Below are 19,554 nucleotides of genomic sequence, written 5' to 3'. Positions count from 1 at the left end.
GACCCTGATGTAAACAAGACAAACGTCTTTCTCTGGTCTGCATCCCCTTAACAATTGTATGTATTGAGCCGTACTGTATTGTACCCATTCTGCAATCTGTTAAATAAAGTTTTAATTAATTAATTAATTCATTCATTCATTCGTTCATTCATTCATTCAACGATATGCCAACATTATATGGCCTGCAGATGAGATAAAACATGCGTGGGGACTTTCATAAAATTGAGAGATGGCGATTTTTAAAGTTATGAAAGACAGAATACAATCAAAGAAGCACCGTACGGTATTTCTAGTGAAATAACCTGGCAACAATTCAGACTGGACTGTAATCAAACGTGAATATAATAATTTGTCTGTGAGCAGAATAATAACGTGGTAACCACGTGCAGGCATGTGTACGGTATTCATTATAGACGCATTTGACAGACGATGATTGATTGATTGATTGGTTGAAAACTTTAACAGATTGCAGAATGGGTACAATACAGTACAGCTCAATACACACAATTGTTAAGGGGATGCAGACCAGAGAAAGACTTTCGTCTTGTTTACATCAGGGTCCCCCGTTTTCAATTCATAGTGTAAATATATAATGATTGAAAAAAATATGAGACCAGCCACAAATAAAACATGCTACTTCTTGCTGAATCTGCTCTGCATGTCTGTGGGCTGGTGTGGTCGGTGAGCGTAAATTCGGCGCACTGATAATCTATTGGTGGGTTTTAAAGAGGGGCGGGAGACAAACAAAACACACGGCTGGTTGTTTGATTGGATGTCTATGTGTGACGCTATACGGAAGTACATGGTGTGATCAAAACAGAACATGGAGCAAAATACTGGTATGTTAAAAGTACTTGTTGTCAGCGAAGATAATGAAAAACATGAATAATTTGCTAAACGTTTTGGCACTATTATGAACTATCTATGTATATTGACATTGAGCGCTCGGCCGCTCGCAGTTTGGAAGAACTTCCACGTGTTTTAAAGGTATTACTATTAGCCAGACGGCTAGCCAATGCCACTAGCTAGCGCGGCTTGTAGGCTACACTAAAGTTTAACTATCCAACTAGGTAAACCTTTAAAAGGGTTCTCGCTGAGCTAAATGTTTTCATTATATCCCTCTTATTTGCGTGAACGGCTGTCATGTCGATATGTGTGGAATGCAATAGGCTGTTCGGAATGGCCTGTGACCTAATTATTTTTCATACTGGCTGATGAACAGATTGCAGAATGGGTACAATAATACAGTACAGCTCAATACAAACAACTGCTAAGAGGATGAAGACCAGAAAAAGACTTTCGTCTTGTTTACATCAGGGTCCTCCATTTTCAATTCATCAGGACATTTATGACATACAAGACATAAAATATACGGTACTGACTACTGACTGTGTAAGAAAGAGAGAACATCATAAAAAAAAAATTGAAATCCGAAGGGGAAGAAACTGTACATTTGAGGGGGTGGAGTGGGGGGGGATTTTGACATTTACAGGGGCCAGTTTCTAATTGCAGAGGGAGCTCCACAAATCATGTTCAACCCAGATTCGGCTCAAACAAGGGACTAAACACGTTTCGCAATTATGCCACAACAATGTGGAACGCCCTACCCACAGCCGTAAAATAATGTGAATCACTACCCACCTTCAAAACCGCTCTAAAAGAGCACCTACGGGAGGCTGCAATTAGAAACTGGCCCCGGTAAATGTCCAACCCCCCCCCCCAATGTACAGTTTCCTCCCCCTCAAATGTATATATATTCTCTTTTAGAAACTCTGTCTGTAAATAAACAGTACTGTATATTTGATCTTGTATGTCATAAATGTCTGGATGTAACAGTACTGTATATCTGTATGTAGTCGTGTATGTCATAAATGTTATGATGAATTGAAAATGGGGGACCCTGATGTAAACAAGACAAAAGTCTTTCTCTGGTCTGCATCCCCTTAACAATTGTGTGTATTGAGCCGTACTGTATTGTACCCATTCTGCAATCTGTTAATAAAATGTTCAATCAATCAGCCACCCATAGGTGCTCTTTGAGAGCGGTAGAAGGCAGTGCATTTGGTCCTCAGGGTGCTTGTAGCACTCTCGTGAGGAACCTGCACGTCCTAGTCTGGACAGACAGCACAACGAAGGTTATCCTATAACCCTAGTTATGCAAATACTGGCAAGCGTCCTGCTTCGCCTACTGGACTAGTTTGTTTATACATATTGTATACATTGAAAGTATTTTTTCATGCACCTTACATCTACCCAGCCACGCCCACTCCGTCACGTATATATAACCCTGTGGTGTGGCTGTGCTCCCCTTCCAGAGTCTTCGAAAGACAGTCAGCGATATTCAGGGCGCAAAGCAGGACGCTTGCCAGTACTCGCATAACTAGGGTTATAGGATAACTTTCGTTATGTTTCGATACTGGCTAGTGGCGACACGTCTTGCTTCGCCTACTGGACAAGTGGGCGGAGCAAGGCGCATACCGCATAGGCCCGATAAATGCACCCTTTAACGCTTGAAAAAAGCCCAACACAAAAGCCAACCGCCATCCGTGGGCTCTTGAGTCTACGTTGTGTAAAAACATGCACACGAGAGCCCCACGGCTCCATTTCACAAGACAAGAATCACCGCCCACTTACTTTTCTTTATCAGAAAAGGTAACAGGGCCTTAATTGTCACCTTGTTTGAGGCATACATTAAACACATTCGTGAAATTATTGCACGTTTGTTTCAACCAAAAAATGCCGCTCTTTCCAAGGGTGGTCTCTTCATTGAACAAAAACATATGCATTGAGGGGGAATCACAGGCGTTTTAGCCCGGTCCCGCAACCTCGACCCATCGTGCGGGTCCGGGGTCGTACAGCCTCGATGTGCTGCGCAACGCCTCGCGGACCGCGCTGAGCCAAACAATGCTTATGATTAATTGAAAACATGCGGGACCCTGATGTAAACAAGACGAAAGTCTTTCTCTGGTCCGCCCCGCAACAATTGTGTGTACTGAGCCGCACTGCATTGTAAATACAATTTTCAATCAATCAAACAAAACTGGGAGAGGCAAGCAGTATTATTTTCACATTGACTGCCACGTACATGTTCCGCGGGGCCGGGGTTTTGGTTTAACCCGAGCACGCCAAGCGGAACATAATACGGTGCGATGGGCGACAGTGACAGCCGCAAATGCCGGTGCCACCGCGCCAGGCCTCACCTGAGTGCGGCTCACCGCCGCGCGTTGTCACTCTTCAGCCATCTTCCGGAGGAACTCTCGTCGGTCTGAAGAAACTGTGACGCGCGGCAAGCACCAAGCGCTTCCTTGCTTTCCTTTTAGTCTGTCTGGGGAAGAGAGAACAAAGCTTGGACTGCCGTCTCTCTTCCTCCAGTTGCATCTCGCGGCGTCGGGGTTGCTAGGCCCGACACGCCAGCGAGGAATCTGATGGTGGCCCCATGAAGACGCAGCCTCCAGGCTGAACTCTGTGGGGACACCACCAGGGCCGGGGTTCCTCCTCACACGAGAGGGGCCCACCACCGCCTCCGGGCGGCTCAAACTCCCCACCGCACGCAGCGATCACCTGACTGCCATGACAGCCGGTCCAGGGAGCCCCCGCGATGAGCGGTGGAAGCCAAGCGATGGAAGCGCTGGTGGCATTGCCATCGCCAAACTAAATTCACACTAATAACTATCTCTTAACGCTCAGACTGCAGGGCGTGTATGAGCAACACTTTCGAATGAAAGAACGAGGGGGGAGGAGCACAGCCACGCCACAGGGTTGTATATACGTGACCGGGAGTGGGGGCGTGGCTGGGTAAGGTGCATGACGAGAAATACTTTTCAATGTATATACAATATGTAAACAAGTCCAATAGGCGAAGAAGGACACGTAGCCAGTATCGAAACATAACGGCGGCTTATGTGAGCAGACAGGGAGGAGTGCGCTCCCCCCAGTCTCCACCGGGCGGCAGTCGAGCTCTGGATATGGGCATCTTGCAATCTGCCAGCCTGAGGGTTCTCCACCTTTCCGAGTAAAGGAAATGTGAGGACAATAATGTCACAAGGGGGTCCCCACTTTCCACCCAGACGAGTGGGGGCGGGACCCGGACCTAGTCAGACTAATCTGGGATCAGTTCGGGTGGGCCACCGTGACCGTGGACCTGTTTGCGAGCATTCAGTCCCACCAGTGCCCCCTGTGGTTCGCAGAACGGTTGAAGGGACAACACACCTCCTCTGGGAGTGGATGCCTTCTCTCTATGCCCGTGGCCACACGGCATACTATACGTTTCCCCCCATGTATCTGATACACCAGTTGTTGGGGCAGGTACGTCGGGGACACAGGACTCTTATCCTGGTTGTGCCGGACCGGATCAGCCTATTGGTTCCCCGTTCTAATTCAACGCCACCATGGTCTCGGGAGCCCTCTCTGGGCACATGGCGCCTGTCCTGGGACAGCGTCTGATGGCCTGGCTGCTGAGAGGTTGAATTTGGAATGGATAGGTATTAACGCTCGTTCGGGTCGACCAGAGTACCTGTCCTATACAGGGGGATAATAGCAGTTTTACTCTGTGGCTCGACCCAGCCTTTGTGCCAAAAATTGTCCGGAACTCTTATCGCTCCGTGGTTATTGTGCTAGAGGCTTTCCACCCTCCATCTCACGCAGGTGAGGTGGAAGAGAGCCTTCACCTATTGTGGCCTATTGCCCTATTCGTGTGTTTGCGATATGTCTTAAAAGAACACACCAACCTTTTGGGAAATTAGCTTATTATCCATCTACCCTGGAGTTAGACAAGCAGATTACATACTTCTCTTCTCTGTGCATGCATTAGGCTTAGGGAACAGCCGCACCGCTAGTCTAGCTTAGCTTCATTCACTGGAAGTAGGTGTGCCAGTGTAGCCTAGTTCAACAGTCACGAAATACACTCCAAATACAACTCCAAAAGTTCCTGTAAACATGTTGTGACCTGTGTATTTACAACGTACATTAAAAAAAAAAAAAAAAAAAAATTAGACATTTTCGTTTTCTAAGCAGATATATACTTGGAATTTTTTTTGCCAAACCACTGCTGCCTGGGCGCAGTGATTTCATCACCTCAAAAGCCCTGTTGTTTTTTGAAAAACGGGGGAGGGATAAACATTTTCTCACGTTGTGCGTTTTAGGGAAGCTGCGCCCTATTACACAGTGTCGGAGTTCTATCCTTCCGCTCCTCGTTAGGACGAGTGTGGGGCTAGGTCCCTCCCTACTTTGGTGGTCGTGAGGGGACCTCAGGGGGTAGTGGGTACATTTATCTGGGCTATGCGCCTTGCTTTCCGGAGTTTCCGCCCATTAGTCCAATAGGCGAAGCAAGATGCGGAGCCAGTATGAAATATAATGTAGGTTATCCTATAACCCTAGTTATATGATTACTCGCGAAGCGCCTTGCTTTTCGGCCCTGAGGACCCTTGGCTGTTTTTCACGTGAAATTCAGACTGAAGGGTGAGCATGGCCACTACACCGGGTTATATACTACCGGAAGTGGGCGTCGCCGTGGCTAGGTAGATGTAAGGTGCATGAAAGGTTTTTTCAACGTGCGCCCATAGGCGTGAGCATAGTCCAATAGGCGAAGCAAGGCGCTTTGCCAGTAATCATATAACTAGGGTTATAGGATAACCTACGTTATTGTGAACTTGCACCTCTGGCTCAGCTGATAAACACGTGCGCGTCTCTGACCCGGGTTCCTTGTAAAGGTGTTACAGACGTGTCGCTTATGTAGTATATAGGTTAACAGCTGCACCTCCAGCCAGCACTGGTTTGATACAATTACGACTGGCTTTTCACGTGTCACATTTCTACCTACATTTACCTCCTTTTTTTCCTCAGAAGGTGGTAACTTGGCCCAGGTCCAACATGTCGTGTTGGTGCTGTCCGGTAAAGGAGGGGTTGGCAAAAGCACCCTCACCACAGAACTAGCGCTGGCCCTCAGGCATGCTGGCAAGAAGGTAAGGCCCCAGACCTGCTGCATGTCTGTCTGTGACATCATAGCATTATTACACTAGTAGTGGTATATATTCTCTGCTGCTCTAATGCTAGTGCAAAGGCAATTATCTTTCACACTTAAACATATTCCACATAAACTACAGTGCATTTGGAAAGTATTCAGATCCTTCATCCTTCCCACATTGTCTTACATTTCAGCCTTAATCAAACATTTTAATAACATTTTCCCTCATAAATTTGCCCACAATACCCCGTAATGATGAAGCAAAACAATTTACTCGAAATGTCTTAAAATGTATTACAAGACCCCCCTGAAATATCACATTTACACATGTATTCAGACTATTTACTCTTCTTGGGTATGATGCTACAAGCTTGGCACACCTGTCTTTGGGGATTTTCCCTTGTTCTTCTCTGCAGATCCGCTGGGGCTCTGTCAGGTTGGATGAGCAGTTTGCAAGTCTCTCCAGAGATGTTTGCTGGGGTTAAAGTCTGGACTCTGTCTGGCCATTCATTCAACCTTCCCGGTGGAAGATCAACCTTCGACCCAGTCTGAGGTCTTGAGTGCTCCAGAGTAGGGCTGACCCCTATTAGTCGAATAGTCTACTAATCGATCGAAAGGAGCCGTAATCGACTGCCAACCTCTTAGTCGAATGCAAAAAAAAATATTATAATTTCATAAAAAATAATTATTATAATTTTCCAAAAGAGAAGAGGCCTAGAAGCGTGGCTAACGCTAATGGCACGCATACCAGAGGTTAACTGCCTAAGAAAACGGGCACAGAGGCACTGAAAGAGGATTTCACCTGTCTAATGAACACACTAGACTAGACAAATATCAAGATGTATCCATCAGTGGACCAATTGCATGCTTTTGCAGAGGACAAGAAGCCTTCAGTCGACTCCGTCAGACATTAAGCACCCCCACAGCCCAAATGGAATAATAAAAAATAAAATATTTAAATAAAAATATAAATTTTTTCTTCAATTTTTTTTTATCTGCTAATTTCGGCCAATCAAAGTCGACTATCCAAATCCTTAGTCGGGGACAGCCCTACTCCAGAGTTGGTTCTCATGAAGGATCTCTCTGTACTTTGCTACGTTCGTCTTTCACTTGATCCTGACTAGTCTCCCAGTCCAGGCCTCTCTGACCAGCCCTCCAGCTCTAGGAGGAGTCACGGTGGTTCCAAACTGCTTCCATTAACACTTTGAGTGCCAACGACGAGATTTCTCGTTAGTTCAATGCCAACCGTTGAGTGCCAGAGAGACGAGATCTCGTTTTTGATCGTTATTTTTTTTTATTATCGATTTCCATTAATTTTTCATCAATCTAGCCTCACGTTACCAGTGGGGATCTGTCTGAACTCGAACAGGGAAAATACCGCCCCCTATCGTCTCTCCGGATGGTACTGCACCCCTTTGGATTGGATTGAATGAAACGAAAGGAGAAAAAAAAGTCCTGCTTCCACATTTTACTTGTCAGACAAGTAACCGGAGACGATCCAAGTAATCGCCCACCACCAGAACAGCGGAAAATGTGTTTCCAGTACCCAGCATTGGATCAATAAACGCGATCGATATTTGGAATGGCGATCAGGAATTGGAATAATCTTTTTGGAGAACATCTGATCTGAGGTAAGGAATCTATTTTACCAGTCTTGGGATAATCAGAGCTATTTTCACCTATATATCAGCGTGGGCCCTATGTGTGTGTCTGTGTGTGTGTGCGATCAGGAAATAAGATAATACATTTTTCAGCCTGCTTCTAGAGCTGCCGCGGTATTGATATTTTCCTTACCGCACGAATTTGCGAAATATTTCCTACCGCCGCGGTAATTACCGCACAGTGCGCACAAAAAAAAAAAATTTTGAATGCATTTTTTTTTTTTTTTTTGTAGTCTACTCTTATAGCCTGCCTCTAGTCTAATGGCGCTTTTCCACTGCATAGTACCTACTCGACTCGACCCGCTTTAGGCACCTGGTACTTCGTTCCTTTTCCACTGCAGCCAGGTACTACTCCGTTTGTCTCCGTGTGGGAATGCAGGCGGGGCCGCTCGCTTGTGTGTACACTGAAAGCTCCGTGGGCATAGATGTCCGAGGGCTTGCAGCAAGCCAGAGTTTAACACAGTTTCAATCAATCAATCAATCAATCAATAACAACATTAACCAGACTCTCGTTGCGTCTATTCTGCCAAAGCTAACGTTACCTCTCATTGTGTATTCTACCAAGCAAACCCGGGTTTAACGTTACCTCTCGTGTATATCGGCTGACGGTAGTATTAACAACAACAAACTTAACACATCAGCGATCTTGTTGTGACACTAAACTCTCCGCTCGGTGGTAAATTGGGTTGATGTCGGTTTTGTTTCATCAATAAATAAGGCAGAATACACAGTGAATCCATTCTTTTTTGTTTATTGCTTGGTTCTGTCGCAAACAAATCCTGAACGAAATGCATCCTTAGCGAGGCAGTAAAGATGGCGGCGCCGGCGTTCTGTTTTTGTTCAGACTGAGGCTACAAAGTGTGACGCGTCTCTCTTCTGACCAGTCAGTGGTCTGCAATGTTTCACATGACTTTTCTGGTACCACTTCTACCCAATAGGGTCGCTTGGAACCGAGTAGGGTATATCTGCAGAGCCGCAAGCCGCAAGCCAACTTTATTATTATGATAAAAAACAGCGGTGACGCGGTATTCAGCCTAACTCTGCGGTGAGCGTGATGCAACAGCGATACCGCGGTAATGCGGTTATCGCGGCAGCTCTACCTGCTTCTATAGCGTGCATAAGTACACATATACTATCGATAATCTAGCATTTATTTGAAAACGATTTTTTGTGTTGTGTATTCCAGTGTATTCCAGTAAAGGGCGATTATCACAGAATCTTCAAAAAACTTCTGAAACTTTCAATAAACGAGCGTTTTTCAAAATGGTATAAAACGGAAATGAACCGATTAAAAAAAAAAAAACAATCCGTTTCGACAAAGTTGACTGCAAACAAGTCATTGATAAGCGACGGCCATATTAGACACATGTAGCGCTTTTCTGAGGACCCAAAGTCGCTTTACACGCACAGACAATAAAGTAATTTAATAGATACAGAATAGAGTAAAACATAACAAAGAAATATCAACAATTGTAAATGTAAATAATTTAAAAAAGTTTTGAAGGAGGGTAGGGCGGTCGATTGACTGATGATTGACTGTACATTTTAGAGCCAATGCTGTAATAATGTAACAAAATGTGGGAGAAAGTGAAGAGGTCTGAATACCTTCAGAATGCATGCCTGTGTTTACAGTTTTACACAGAGACGTGTCTGTCCCATCAGGTTGGCATTCTGGACGTGGACCTGTGCGGACCCAGCATCCCCCGCATGCTGAGTGTGGGCCGGCCCGAGGTGCACCAGTGTGACTCCGGCTGGGTGCCCGTCTACACGGACGCCCAGAAGAGCCTGGCCCTCATGTCCATAGGGTTCCTGCTGGAGGACCCGGACGAAGCAGTGGTCTGGAGGGGCCCCAAGAAGACGGGTATGTCATCCGTAGGGGAGGCGGGTTTGTTTAAAAAGAGAAATAGTAATAGTAGCTGTAGTGGTGGTAGTAGTAGTAGTAGTAGTAGTAGTAGTATTAGTGGTAGTAGTAGTAATAGTAGTAGTGGTAGTGGTAGTAGTAATAGTAGTAGTAGTGGAGGTAGTAGTAGTAGTAGTAGTAGTAGTAGTAGTAGTAGTAGTGGTGGTAGTAGTAGTATTAGTAATAGTGGTAGCAGTAGGGGTGCAACCAGAGGGTCACATATTCGATACCCACGACAGCCCGTGTGTCTGTCCCAAGTCGGAAGTGTCCTTGAGCAAGACACTGAGCTGCTACCTACCTTCACCAGGGGTGCCACAAAATGGCTGCCTCAGCCACGATATCTTTGGTGAAATGCTTACATATAGGTGTCAGAGGGATAGACAAAGTAACAAAAGAATAATTACACTGTTTTAATATGGCGCAGAGCTTTCACCTGGTTTTTCAAACTAAATGGAGTCGCAACTAGGGGGTGGTAAAAGAAAATTTGGATATTTAAATATTTAGCAATAAAGAAAGCTATTCGCTGTAATTTTCTGCAACTTAAAAACACAAGTTCGATAAAATGGCAAACACAAGGGTAAGATCGAAATATGTTTTTTAGTTAAGTACAGTGTATATGGTTGCACAATAGTTTAACGTTAAACATGAAAACACACACACAGTGGAACAGAGGACAGCAATCACGTATTACACGGTGATGTATCTGTTTCTAAGCTGGCCCCAGACTTATACTGCAAAAAAAAAAAGGATTTTTTTTAAACACATGGTGGTGGCGCTGGTGTGTTGTCATAGTGGCGCTGTGCCCCTATACCATTGTTTAGGGAAAGCTGAGCTCTGTGGTGATTGAATGCTCTAACATTCTTTAAAAAAAAATTTATATATGTTTTTGTAGATTTTTATTGGTTTGTACTACCGGGCAGTCCGGTAGAGAGAGAGGGAGAGGAGGAAATGGGAGACAGGGCAGGGGAAGACATTCGGCAAAGGACGCCGGGTCCGGGAGTTGAACCCGGGTTGGCCGTTTTGCGACGCAGCGCGTTACATGGTGTGCTACTAGAGTGCCCTGCTCTAACATTCTTTACTGGTCCATCCATGACTGCTGGTCCATGCATGACACAATTTAGCTAGGGCTCAGACTTAACCCTTTCACCGCCGCACTACCAAAACGGTTATCCCTTTCACTGCCATACGACAGCCGGTTAACATGAAACCTGACATCCAACCAGAGTGCAAATGTAGCAGTAATATACAATGTACAGGTGATTAAACTGGGTACAAAAAAAGAATTGGTACTTGTAACTGAGGGGTTACAAAACCCTGACTGTATTAAAGATTGTGATAGATTAAACCACTGCTAATTATGTACTTAGTATTACTTGCCAGACAGTACAACTAATTATGGCAGACACTCATAATAACACGGCACGGTGACAAAGAAATATCATTGAGGGTATTTATTATTATGCAGCAAATTGTACAGATATGAGAATTAAGGTTGCGCTTGTATGGCGAAGAATATGCATAAGTCAGTCAATAGCAAAAGTCAGTGGGAATAGAATAATTCCTACGATGGGTACTAGACTAGACGCCGCCTGGCGTAGGATGGCAATTATAGGGGGAAACGCTGGTACCGCTGGAGACAGGGGGTTTCCTCCCAGAGATGTAAGCTCTGGAGGAGAGAAGAATGTTCGGATACTCAGTCTGTTCAATTGAAGAAGAAGGGGGTTCACGTACAGAATCCAGTCCTTGTAATCCAAAGGTCAGCAACAAAGCAATAACTGTAATCCAATTGCACGATAGCAATGACGATAGCCAGCTAGCTTCGGTCCACGAAGCCAGCCCGAAGTAGATCCTCAAGGTGGTTAAATCCAAACGACAGTGGATATTAACGATGCTCTTCTCCAAGGGTAGTACGTTCCACAATCACTATAATCCAACCAATACTTCTGCAATCGCCGCCGTCAGTTCCAATATGCACATGTCCAGCAGGTTCTCTGACTAGGCCCTCCTCGTGTACTGGCACCAATGTATTTAGTCCACGCACACTGGCTAAGGTTCCACTAGCTAAACGAACGAACTGCTGGGTGATGCTGCACACGAACGAACTGCTGTTGGCACGATACACAATAATTAACGACTCCTTACTTCACATTAAGCTAAGTCGAACTTGACGTTATTGCATTAAATCTGACACTTATACTATTCACTTCGCACGTGGTTCTCAACGCTCTGTTAGACGAACTGCTTCTCACTACATTAGAATCACACTGAACTGCTGCTGTTCGCACCTGCCGCGATATATATACTTAAGTGGCTTTCTAGTGCCAAACCTCAGTTCTCGTCTCGAATCAATGCGCCGTCTCCAGGCATGTTCCAACATGCCTGGACTCGCCTTTGAACCTGACTTTAGGGGCTCGCCGTCTGGCGCCGATAGCGTTATCCAATGAGGAAAGTGAATATTACTAGGATTCAAACGCAGGCTTAAAGGGATATAATGTGTATATATAAATAATATACAAGGTATATAAAACAATAAATGTAGATTCTCAGCTTTAATCTGGCCCTTCACAACAGTACTACTGAGTAATAGTGGTAATCAGTTGTACAGAGTTGTAGTATTAACCCTACTCTGTAGTATTGTAGTATTAATCCCCCCTGTTCTCCTCACCTCAGCTCTGATTGGGCAGTTTGTGTCCGACGTGGCGTGGGGCGAGCTGGACGTGCTGCTGGTGGACACGCCCCCGGGGACGTCTGACGAACACCTGGCGGTCTTGGAGAACCTGCGGAAACACAGAGTGGATGGAGTGGACGGAGCCATTCTGGTCACCACACCACAGGTACTGGTCACCACACCACACCACAGCTACTGGTCACCACACCACAGCTACTGGTCACCACACCACAGCTACTGGTCACCACACCACAGCTACTGGTCACCACACCACAGCTACTGGTCACCACACCACAGCACAGCTACTTGTCACCACACCACAGGTACTGGTCACCACAGCTACTGGTCACCACACCACAGCTACTGGTCACCACACCACAGCTACTGGTCACCACAGCTACTGGTCACCACACCACAGCTACTGGTCACCACACCACAGCTACTGGTCACCACACCACAGGTACTGGTCACCACAGCTACTGGTCACCACACCACAGCTACTGGTCACCACACCACAGCTACTGGTCACCACAGCTACTGGTCACCACACCACAGCTACTGGTCACCACAGCTACTGGTCACCACAGCTACTGGTCACCACACCACAGCTACTGGTCACCACATCACAGCTACTGGTCACCACACCACAGCTACTGGTCACCACAGCTACTGGTCACCACAGCTACTGGTCACCACACCACAGCTACTGGTCACCACAGCTACTGGTCACCACACCACAGGTACTGGTCACCACAGCTACTGGTCACCACACCACAGCTACTGGTCACCACAGCTACTGGTCACCACACCACAGGTACTGGTCACCACAGCTACTGGTCACCACAGCTACTGGTCACCACAGCTACTGGTCACCACAGCTACTGGTCCAGACCGGGCCGCCTGATGCTTTGCTCACTGGATAAAGAAATCACAAAAAACATACAAAACGTATAGAATGGAGACTCTAAGGGAGAAAAGGACGGTTGAGTGTTCTCCTGTAATTTTATGTGGCAGCTTTTCATGCAGATATATGGTTCGTTCCCAACCATATCTTAACCAAAACATCTGCACAGTCAACACACGCAGTCAACACACACAGTCAACACACACAGTCAACAGGAGTGATCCTGCAAAGATGGCGGCTTGCCACATAATGTCAGGCGTCAGCCTGGTAGTGCTGGTGGGATTTTTATTACATTTCCATCAGCTTGGCCATACGGTAGGCTTGCCGCGGTAATCTATGATACCGGTGATACCAGTGTTACTTTGTGTAGTCTGATACCAAGGCTCCACCAAGTACATTACTTGCCCATTGCCTCCACCAGTGTATGGTTCTTTATTTTCACATATCAGCGCCCACGTTCATCAAATAAAAAGAAAACCCTCTAATTTGTAAAATACTAAGTGTGTTAATACTTAGTCAGACAACATTATAAACTGAATGTGTCTGCGCGGACAGCGGATCTATTTTATAGGTTGCAGTAGCCTAGAGTAGCTTAAGTTTCACTTTTGTTTAGAGATTTAACTTTGGGTGAAGGAGAGAAAGGAGGCTCTAGAGACACGACACGTTATTTCGGATTAAACCAGCTGCTTGACTGGAGAGGAGCTGAGCACCAGTCCAGACCAGCAACAGTATGTTCGCGTGATGCATTAAGTAAGGCTGCAGCTACATTGGTCATTGATCCGTCAATGAACGGATAGAACATTTACGGAAGATATTACTGTCCCTTGGTTTATTTTAAAATTAGAACATAACTCTGTCTGTCCAACAAATGGATATTAGTCATCGATTTTTTTTTAAACGGGCGTCGATGGACAGACAGATCAATGTAGCTGTATAACGTTAAAGATCAAAGTAAGCGCTCTACAGATATTGAGCTACTATAACTCTCAGTAGACTGAGGGGGCGTGGCCTTCTGTTCACTACACACTATAATGGATGCTTGATAGGACTACACTGATGGCGAGCACCACTCGGCTTGATGCGACTGATGGGCCAATCAGAGCAGCTAGATGTGACTGATGGGCCAATCAGAGCAGCTATATGTGAGACAGACGAGGCCATGGACAAAAAGGAAAGGAAAAACCAGCCGACCAAACGTAGATGTGGCCACTCCTCCCTATGACACCTAACTCCATTATAGAATGAGAAAACATCACATCAGCGCCCAGTGAAACCCCACACCAAGCTACGCCGGTTACTTATACATCATCCCAAGGGTACAAATGTACACCAAGAACAGTAACAGTTGAAAAGTATTAAATTCATAATTCTCAATTTAAGGCCTTAAAATATATTAAAAAAAGTCCTACATTTCATTTGCACAGGTACATTTGGGGGGGGGGGGCGGTCGGGAGATTAAATCATATGAAATATCTGAAATGTTTTCTTTCAAGTTGTTTTTTGCGGGGCTACCGGGTGCGTTTGGCAAGAGCTTAAATTGGTAAGCTCTTAAGTGGTATTAAAAAGTCTTAAATTTAACCTGCAGATACCCTGAAGAAGAAATGTGACACAATTTATGAAGTCTCATACCTTTCATGTACCAAAAAGCAGAGACTTGTGGCGTATGAAGAAAAGGAAGTGCACAGAGAATGAGGAAAGGAGACATTTGGTGTGTTAACTCTTATTTTCTTTGCACTTTTTCTCCCATTTTCTATTTTTCTCCCATCCCAATTTTCGTATCATCCAATTCAACCCTCCCCTGTCTTTGAACGCTGTTTCATGCCTCCCACAAGCCGGCTGCAATGTGGACTAAGTCATACATAGCACAAGTCCCCTCCGATACTCGAGGTAACAGCAGTCGCATCTTTCCACCTGCGCGGCTCGATCTTTCAGCGTCAGGGGTCTGGGCTTTGGAGGGCACGCCGCCGTCGCTTCCTGATTCTACTGCGCAGGCGCACCAACCGACCTGTAGGAGTCGCTGTCCACAACGCCCGATCCCCACCCATCAGTTTCCCTCCCCCTAATACTGCCAATGTGTATTAGTGTGGACGACCAGCTAAACTGAAAGCAATGTGGAGCGCTGGGCTCGAACAGGGAGGCGTATCTGTTCGAGCCCAGTCTCCAGTATTTGTGGTGAGCGCCTTGCCCACTGCACCACGTAGCCGCGTGTGTTAACTCTTCTTTATTTGGTCAGTAGTTCTGCAGGATGACTGGTTGTATCAAGCCTTACAATCTGTGTCTGTGTTCACTGTCTGTGTCTACTGTCTGTGTTTACCGTCCAAGCTGTTCGGAGAGGAAATGCTAAATAGTCAAAACGGACAACTTTTACGTCTTATTTCGGATGATGTTATAGACAAATTGGTTGGATATTTAATATACAGACGGATCGAGGCATTCAACGATCCTTAAAGTTATCCAGTTTCCAGAAAGGTTTTGCCTTGTACACTCCGTGCCTCATGTGGAAGATGTGCAGAAACTATGTATTTAGTCCAACCAGAGACAATGGTGGGTTTAAGCGTTTAGATTCCTATTGAATGGATTACAAAAGGTTTACACCACCTCTTTCATACCGATTTGAAATAGAATTAGGATCGGGCCAGTCTATTCTGATTGAGGTGGTTACATGAGGAGGTATATTTATTCGGATTGGGCTATTATTCTGATTATAGTGGAATACTAGGGTCCATGTCAACACGGATACTGTTTCTGACCTTCAATTTTTAGACTACTTGCTACTAACCTACTTGGTTAGTGGACAACATCGTTTTAGATACATCATCCGTAACAATAAAAATTCCCAACCCTATGTTGGGCGGTGGTCATGCGGTCAGTCCCGTCTGTATGTAACTTGTTGAAACAGTTACAGATACCCTGATGATACAACGGTTAGTTTAACGGAACAACGCAGGGGACCCAAACCGGGAACCGGTTGTAAAACACATGACGTGTATTAAACTACATGCCTCTCTCATTGGATTATCATGTTGTTTGGGCCGTGCAGGCGGTGTCGACGGGGGACGTGAGGCGAGAGATCACCTTCTGTAAGAAGACGGGCCTGAGGATCCTGGGCATCGTTGAGAACATGAGCGGCTTCGTGTGTCCACACTGCTCAGTGAGTAGTCCTAAACATACAGTACATACCACACACATGAACAGGCTTAGACAATTCAAACATGGATAACTTATATGAACTATCATTGGTATTTGTTTATTTGTAAAGCCCTTATTGGTAAATTCAAATGACTGGTTGGTTCTTGGGGTTCCTCCAGTTTGCTCTGAACTAGGAAAAACTGCTTTTTTCTTTTGATGCACTTGGAATGCCCTCCAACTGACTCTAAAGCTTCTTCCTTCTTTTGCTGCATTTAAATAATGTCCTTCCTTAGACCAGGCTCTCCAAGCCTTGTGGTTGGTACTTGGTACCCTAAGTGGGGTCCTGTGGAAAGATTCCTAATTAAACTAAGATGATTGCTATAATATCCGACTACCATCTGTAAATTAAAAACGACTGCCACTGTAGAAGCCATGTGGCCTTGCTAGCCTACAAGGGTTGGGGTTGACCAGCTCACATGAGCAGCTGACCTTCTCTACCTATTTGAAACATTTAGGATCATAAGAACTTTCCAACCTCAAGTCAATATGGGGATCACCTGCCCAAAAAGGTTGGGAGCTGCTTTGGACTCAAATACTGAAGTGTGTAAAAAAAAAATTAACAGCCTTCAAAAAAGTATTCTTTGTATTCCATTTCAGGAATGCAGCAATATATTCTCCAAGGGCGGAGGCGAGGAGCTGGCCAAGTTGACCGGATCAGTATTCTTAGGTGAGATGTCTTTGCTCTGGGTTGAGGGGTCAGTAATGTCACTTTTAAGCCACAAGGTGTCACTACACTCCACGACTCTACCCCTCCCTTCACACACAAGCCAATTCAGCAGGCATTTTACATCACAGCCTCACTGCCAAAATGGTCGGTCTAGATTTCAGTACAGAGGGCTAGTAATGTTTTGTGAGAAACATCATGTGATACACTTTGATCAATATGAGTTTGAACACTAAATTGCGAACCATTTTCACTCTACGCTAATCCGCTTTGTGTGCGAGTCGGAGAGTAATGAAGCAGCTAATGCACACGCTGCCCCTGGCGATGAGAAGCTAGCTTTATCTACTGCGTAGTCCTGAGCCAGTAATAGAAAATATATAGTGTGTTACAGTAGTCTTGGTGGGGGGTTACCATACACTATCAGCTAATCTTGTACCATTTGATCATGTCCGATGAACATTTTAAGTAGTGAACTTCCAGAAATTGTGCTGGAGCTGGCTGTGAACCATTTCTCAATCACACACACTGAGTGGTAGGGCTGTTCTGATCTTATCAATATTGACTTAATGTATTTTTTTTTGTCTCCATCACAGGCTCTGTGCCCTTAGATCCTCTGCTCGCCAGCAGTATAGAGGAGGGCAAAGACTTCATCCAAGCGTTTCCCGACAGCGCCACCTTCAGCGCGATCAGCAACATCTGTCAGACTCTACTAACCAGCCTACAAGCGCTTTGAACTACGGACTTCTGTGCTGTTCCGGCAGCTGAATCGTAAACGGGCCAATGTGTAACCAGAATTATGTCTAGTCTTAAAGCGCACAATTCAGTCTCATATTTATCTATCCATTTAAGATGTCTGTTTCTCTACTTATCAATGGAAAGTTGGACATGGCAGAGAAGCTGATTACATTCCCCTTGTTTTATGACTCGACTGATATGAATTTACCCAGTCTAATCTCTCTAGAGCAGGGTTAAACTGTAAATTGATACCCTGTCATCGGTGGGTCTCCACTTGATTGATTAGAGTACAGAGTATGTTTTAAAGCAGACCTGGGCATTGTACGGCCCGCGGGATGATTCTGACCGGCCCGCGAAAGATTACATGATAATAAAAGAAAAAATTAAAAAAATATTTTTTTTAAAAAATTTTTTTTTAAATTTTAATTTTCATGTCAACGTTCACACGCACAATATACGCTTAGGAGACATGCTCAGAAGATGTTGGTTCTCTTTGGATCCACCTACATATGTGAACAGACATTTTCAGTCATGACGTTTACCAAGTCCAGGTACAGATCCTGATGAACATCTGGCAGCTGTGCTTCGCATCTCCACCTCAGACATGCAACCTGACTTTGATGGACTTGTTAAAGCTCAACAGAGACTGGATTTCTCACTGAATGAAAAAAAAGAACTGAAGAACACTAAAATGTGGAAATATAACAAGTGAAATGGGACACTTGATATTTTTTTTCTTTTTTTTGCACAGTTCTGAAAACATTAAATGTTTAATATAGGCATGTAAAGTAAAAAAGGCTACAAAACTGGGACACTTTCACAGTTGTGGGACACATGTTCACAGTTCATTGACATGTCTTGTTTATTTTTGCTATATGATGTGATGTCTTTAGAAAGCTAAGAAAATCCTTGTTTCAATAGTATATGAAACTCAAAATGCCTTTTGTTATTAATGTTTCACATTTTGTTTATCATTTTGGAAATAAATTCTATTTGAATAAATGATATTTTTGAAAGCTAACCTCACCTTTTAATTGCCAAATAATAACATACTCTTACCAGGGGTCAAAACAATGCCATTTACTGCTTTTTATATAGAAATAAAATGTATATTATGCATAATTGAGTTTGGAATTTTGGCCCGGCCCCCCAACATATTTTCAGTTGCTCATTCGGCCCCCCGGGAAAAATAATTGCCCACCCGTTTTAAAGGAACTGGGGCCCAGGGTGGAGCTGAACTGACTCAATCTGGGTCCCATGCTTGTAAATGATTTACCCTGCTCTAGAGGTTCAGATAGCTGCCTATACTTGATATAGCCATCCCAGAGCCAGTATTTCCTCAGGCCAGGCATTGCAGTAGAACAGTGGTGCAAAGGAGTTTGTTAGGCGTTAGCCACAGTGTGATCAGTTGTCACCTCTCTCAACGTGCAACAGAAATGGGAAGTTTGTGAAGGTGTTGGAGCATTTAACACTTTTTTTTTCATAGGTTGTGTACACTTTTGTAATAAACAAGCCTAAAATCACATTTCCTATGATTTGCAATATTGTAAACTCATTTGTTATGTACAATACATTTTTTATTTGTGTGTTTGAAGGCAAGCCAAATCTACGTTGGAATCTCCTTTAATTTGATTGTGAAAACATTCATCTCAACACTACAGAATAACTTGAATACCAGTGTCAATACAGGCTTCGAGTGGCGCTTCAGTCGAGTGAGTCAGGCAGCAGCTGCCTTTTCAGAGAACATTCCAGATCCAAATGAACCGGTCTGGTAGAAAACTGGGCCAAACCCCCAACACCTATCCCAATGGCGCCACGCCGTATGCTACAACCAAGACAGTGTTGTCTTAGTCCCGCGGCATTTAATTATA

At 44.8% G+C, this 19,554-nt stretch overlaps 1 protein-coding gene across 2 annotated transcripts; it reads left to right on the top strand.

Moving 5' to 3' along the window:
* Positions 1-791: 791 nt before the first annotated feature.
* Positions 792-19,161, top strand: nubp2 (nucleotide binding protein 2 (MinD homolog, E. coli)). Of its 2 annotated transcripts, none has more exons than XM_084323308.1 (7): positions 792-839; positions 5,842-5,960; positions 9,286-9,484; positions 12,194-12,357; positions 16,136-16,246; positions 16,882-16,951; positions 17,542-19,161. In XM_084323308.1, exons 1-7 carry the CDS (start codon positions 824-826, stop codon positions 17,679-17,681), a joined length of 819 nt encoding a protein of 272 aa, XP_084179434.1. In that variant the 5' UTR covers positions 792-823; the 3' UTR covers positions 17,682-19,161. The 2 variants fall into 2 exon arrangements, with proteins under 2 accessions (XP_084179434.1, XP_084179435.1); XM_084323309.1 differs by having other exon boundaries at positions 803-839; positions 5,845-5,960.
* Positions 19,162-19,554: the final 393 nt, after the last annotated feature.

Source organism: Notolepis coatsorum (genome assembly GCF_963971535.1).
Source record: "Notolepis coatsorum genome assembly, chromosome: 10".
Classification (NCBI taxonomy): Eukaryota; Metazoa; Chordata; class Actinopteri; order Aulopiformes; family Paralepididae; genus Notolepis; species Notolepis coatsorum.
The sequence above is the reverse complement of the archived record's forward strand: the minus strand, read 5'-3'. Positions and strand labels throughout refer to the sequence as shown.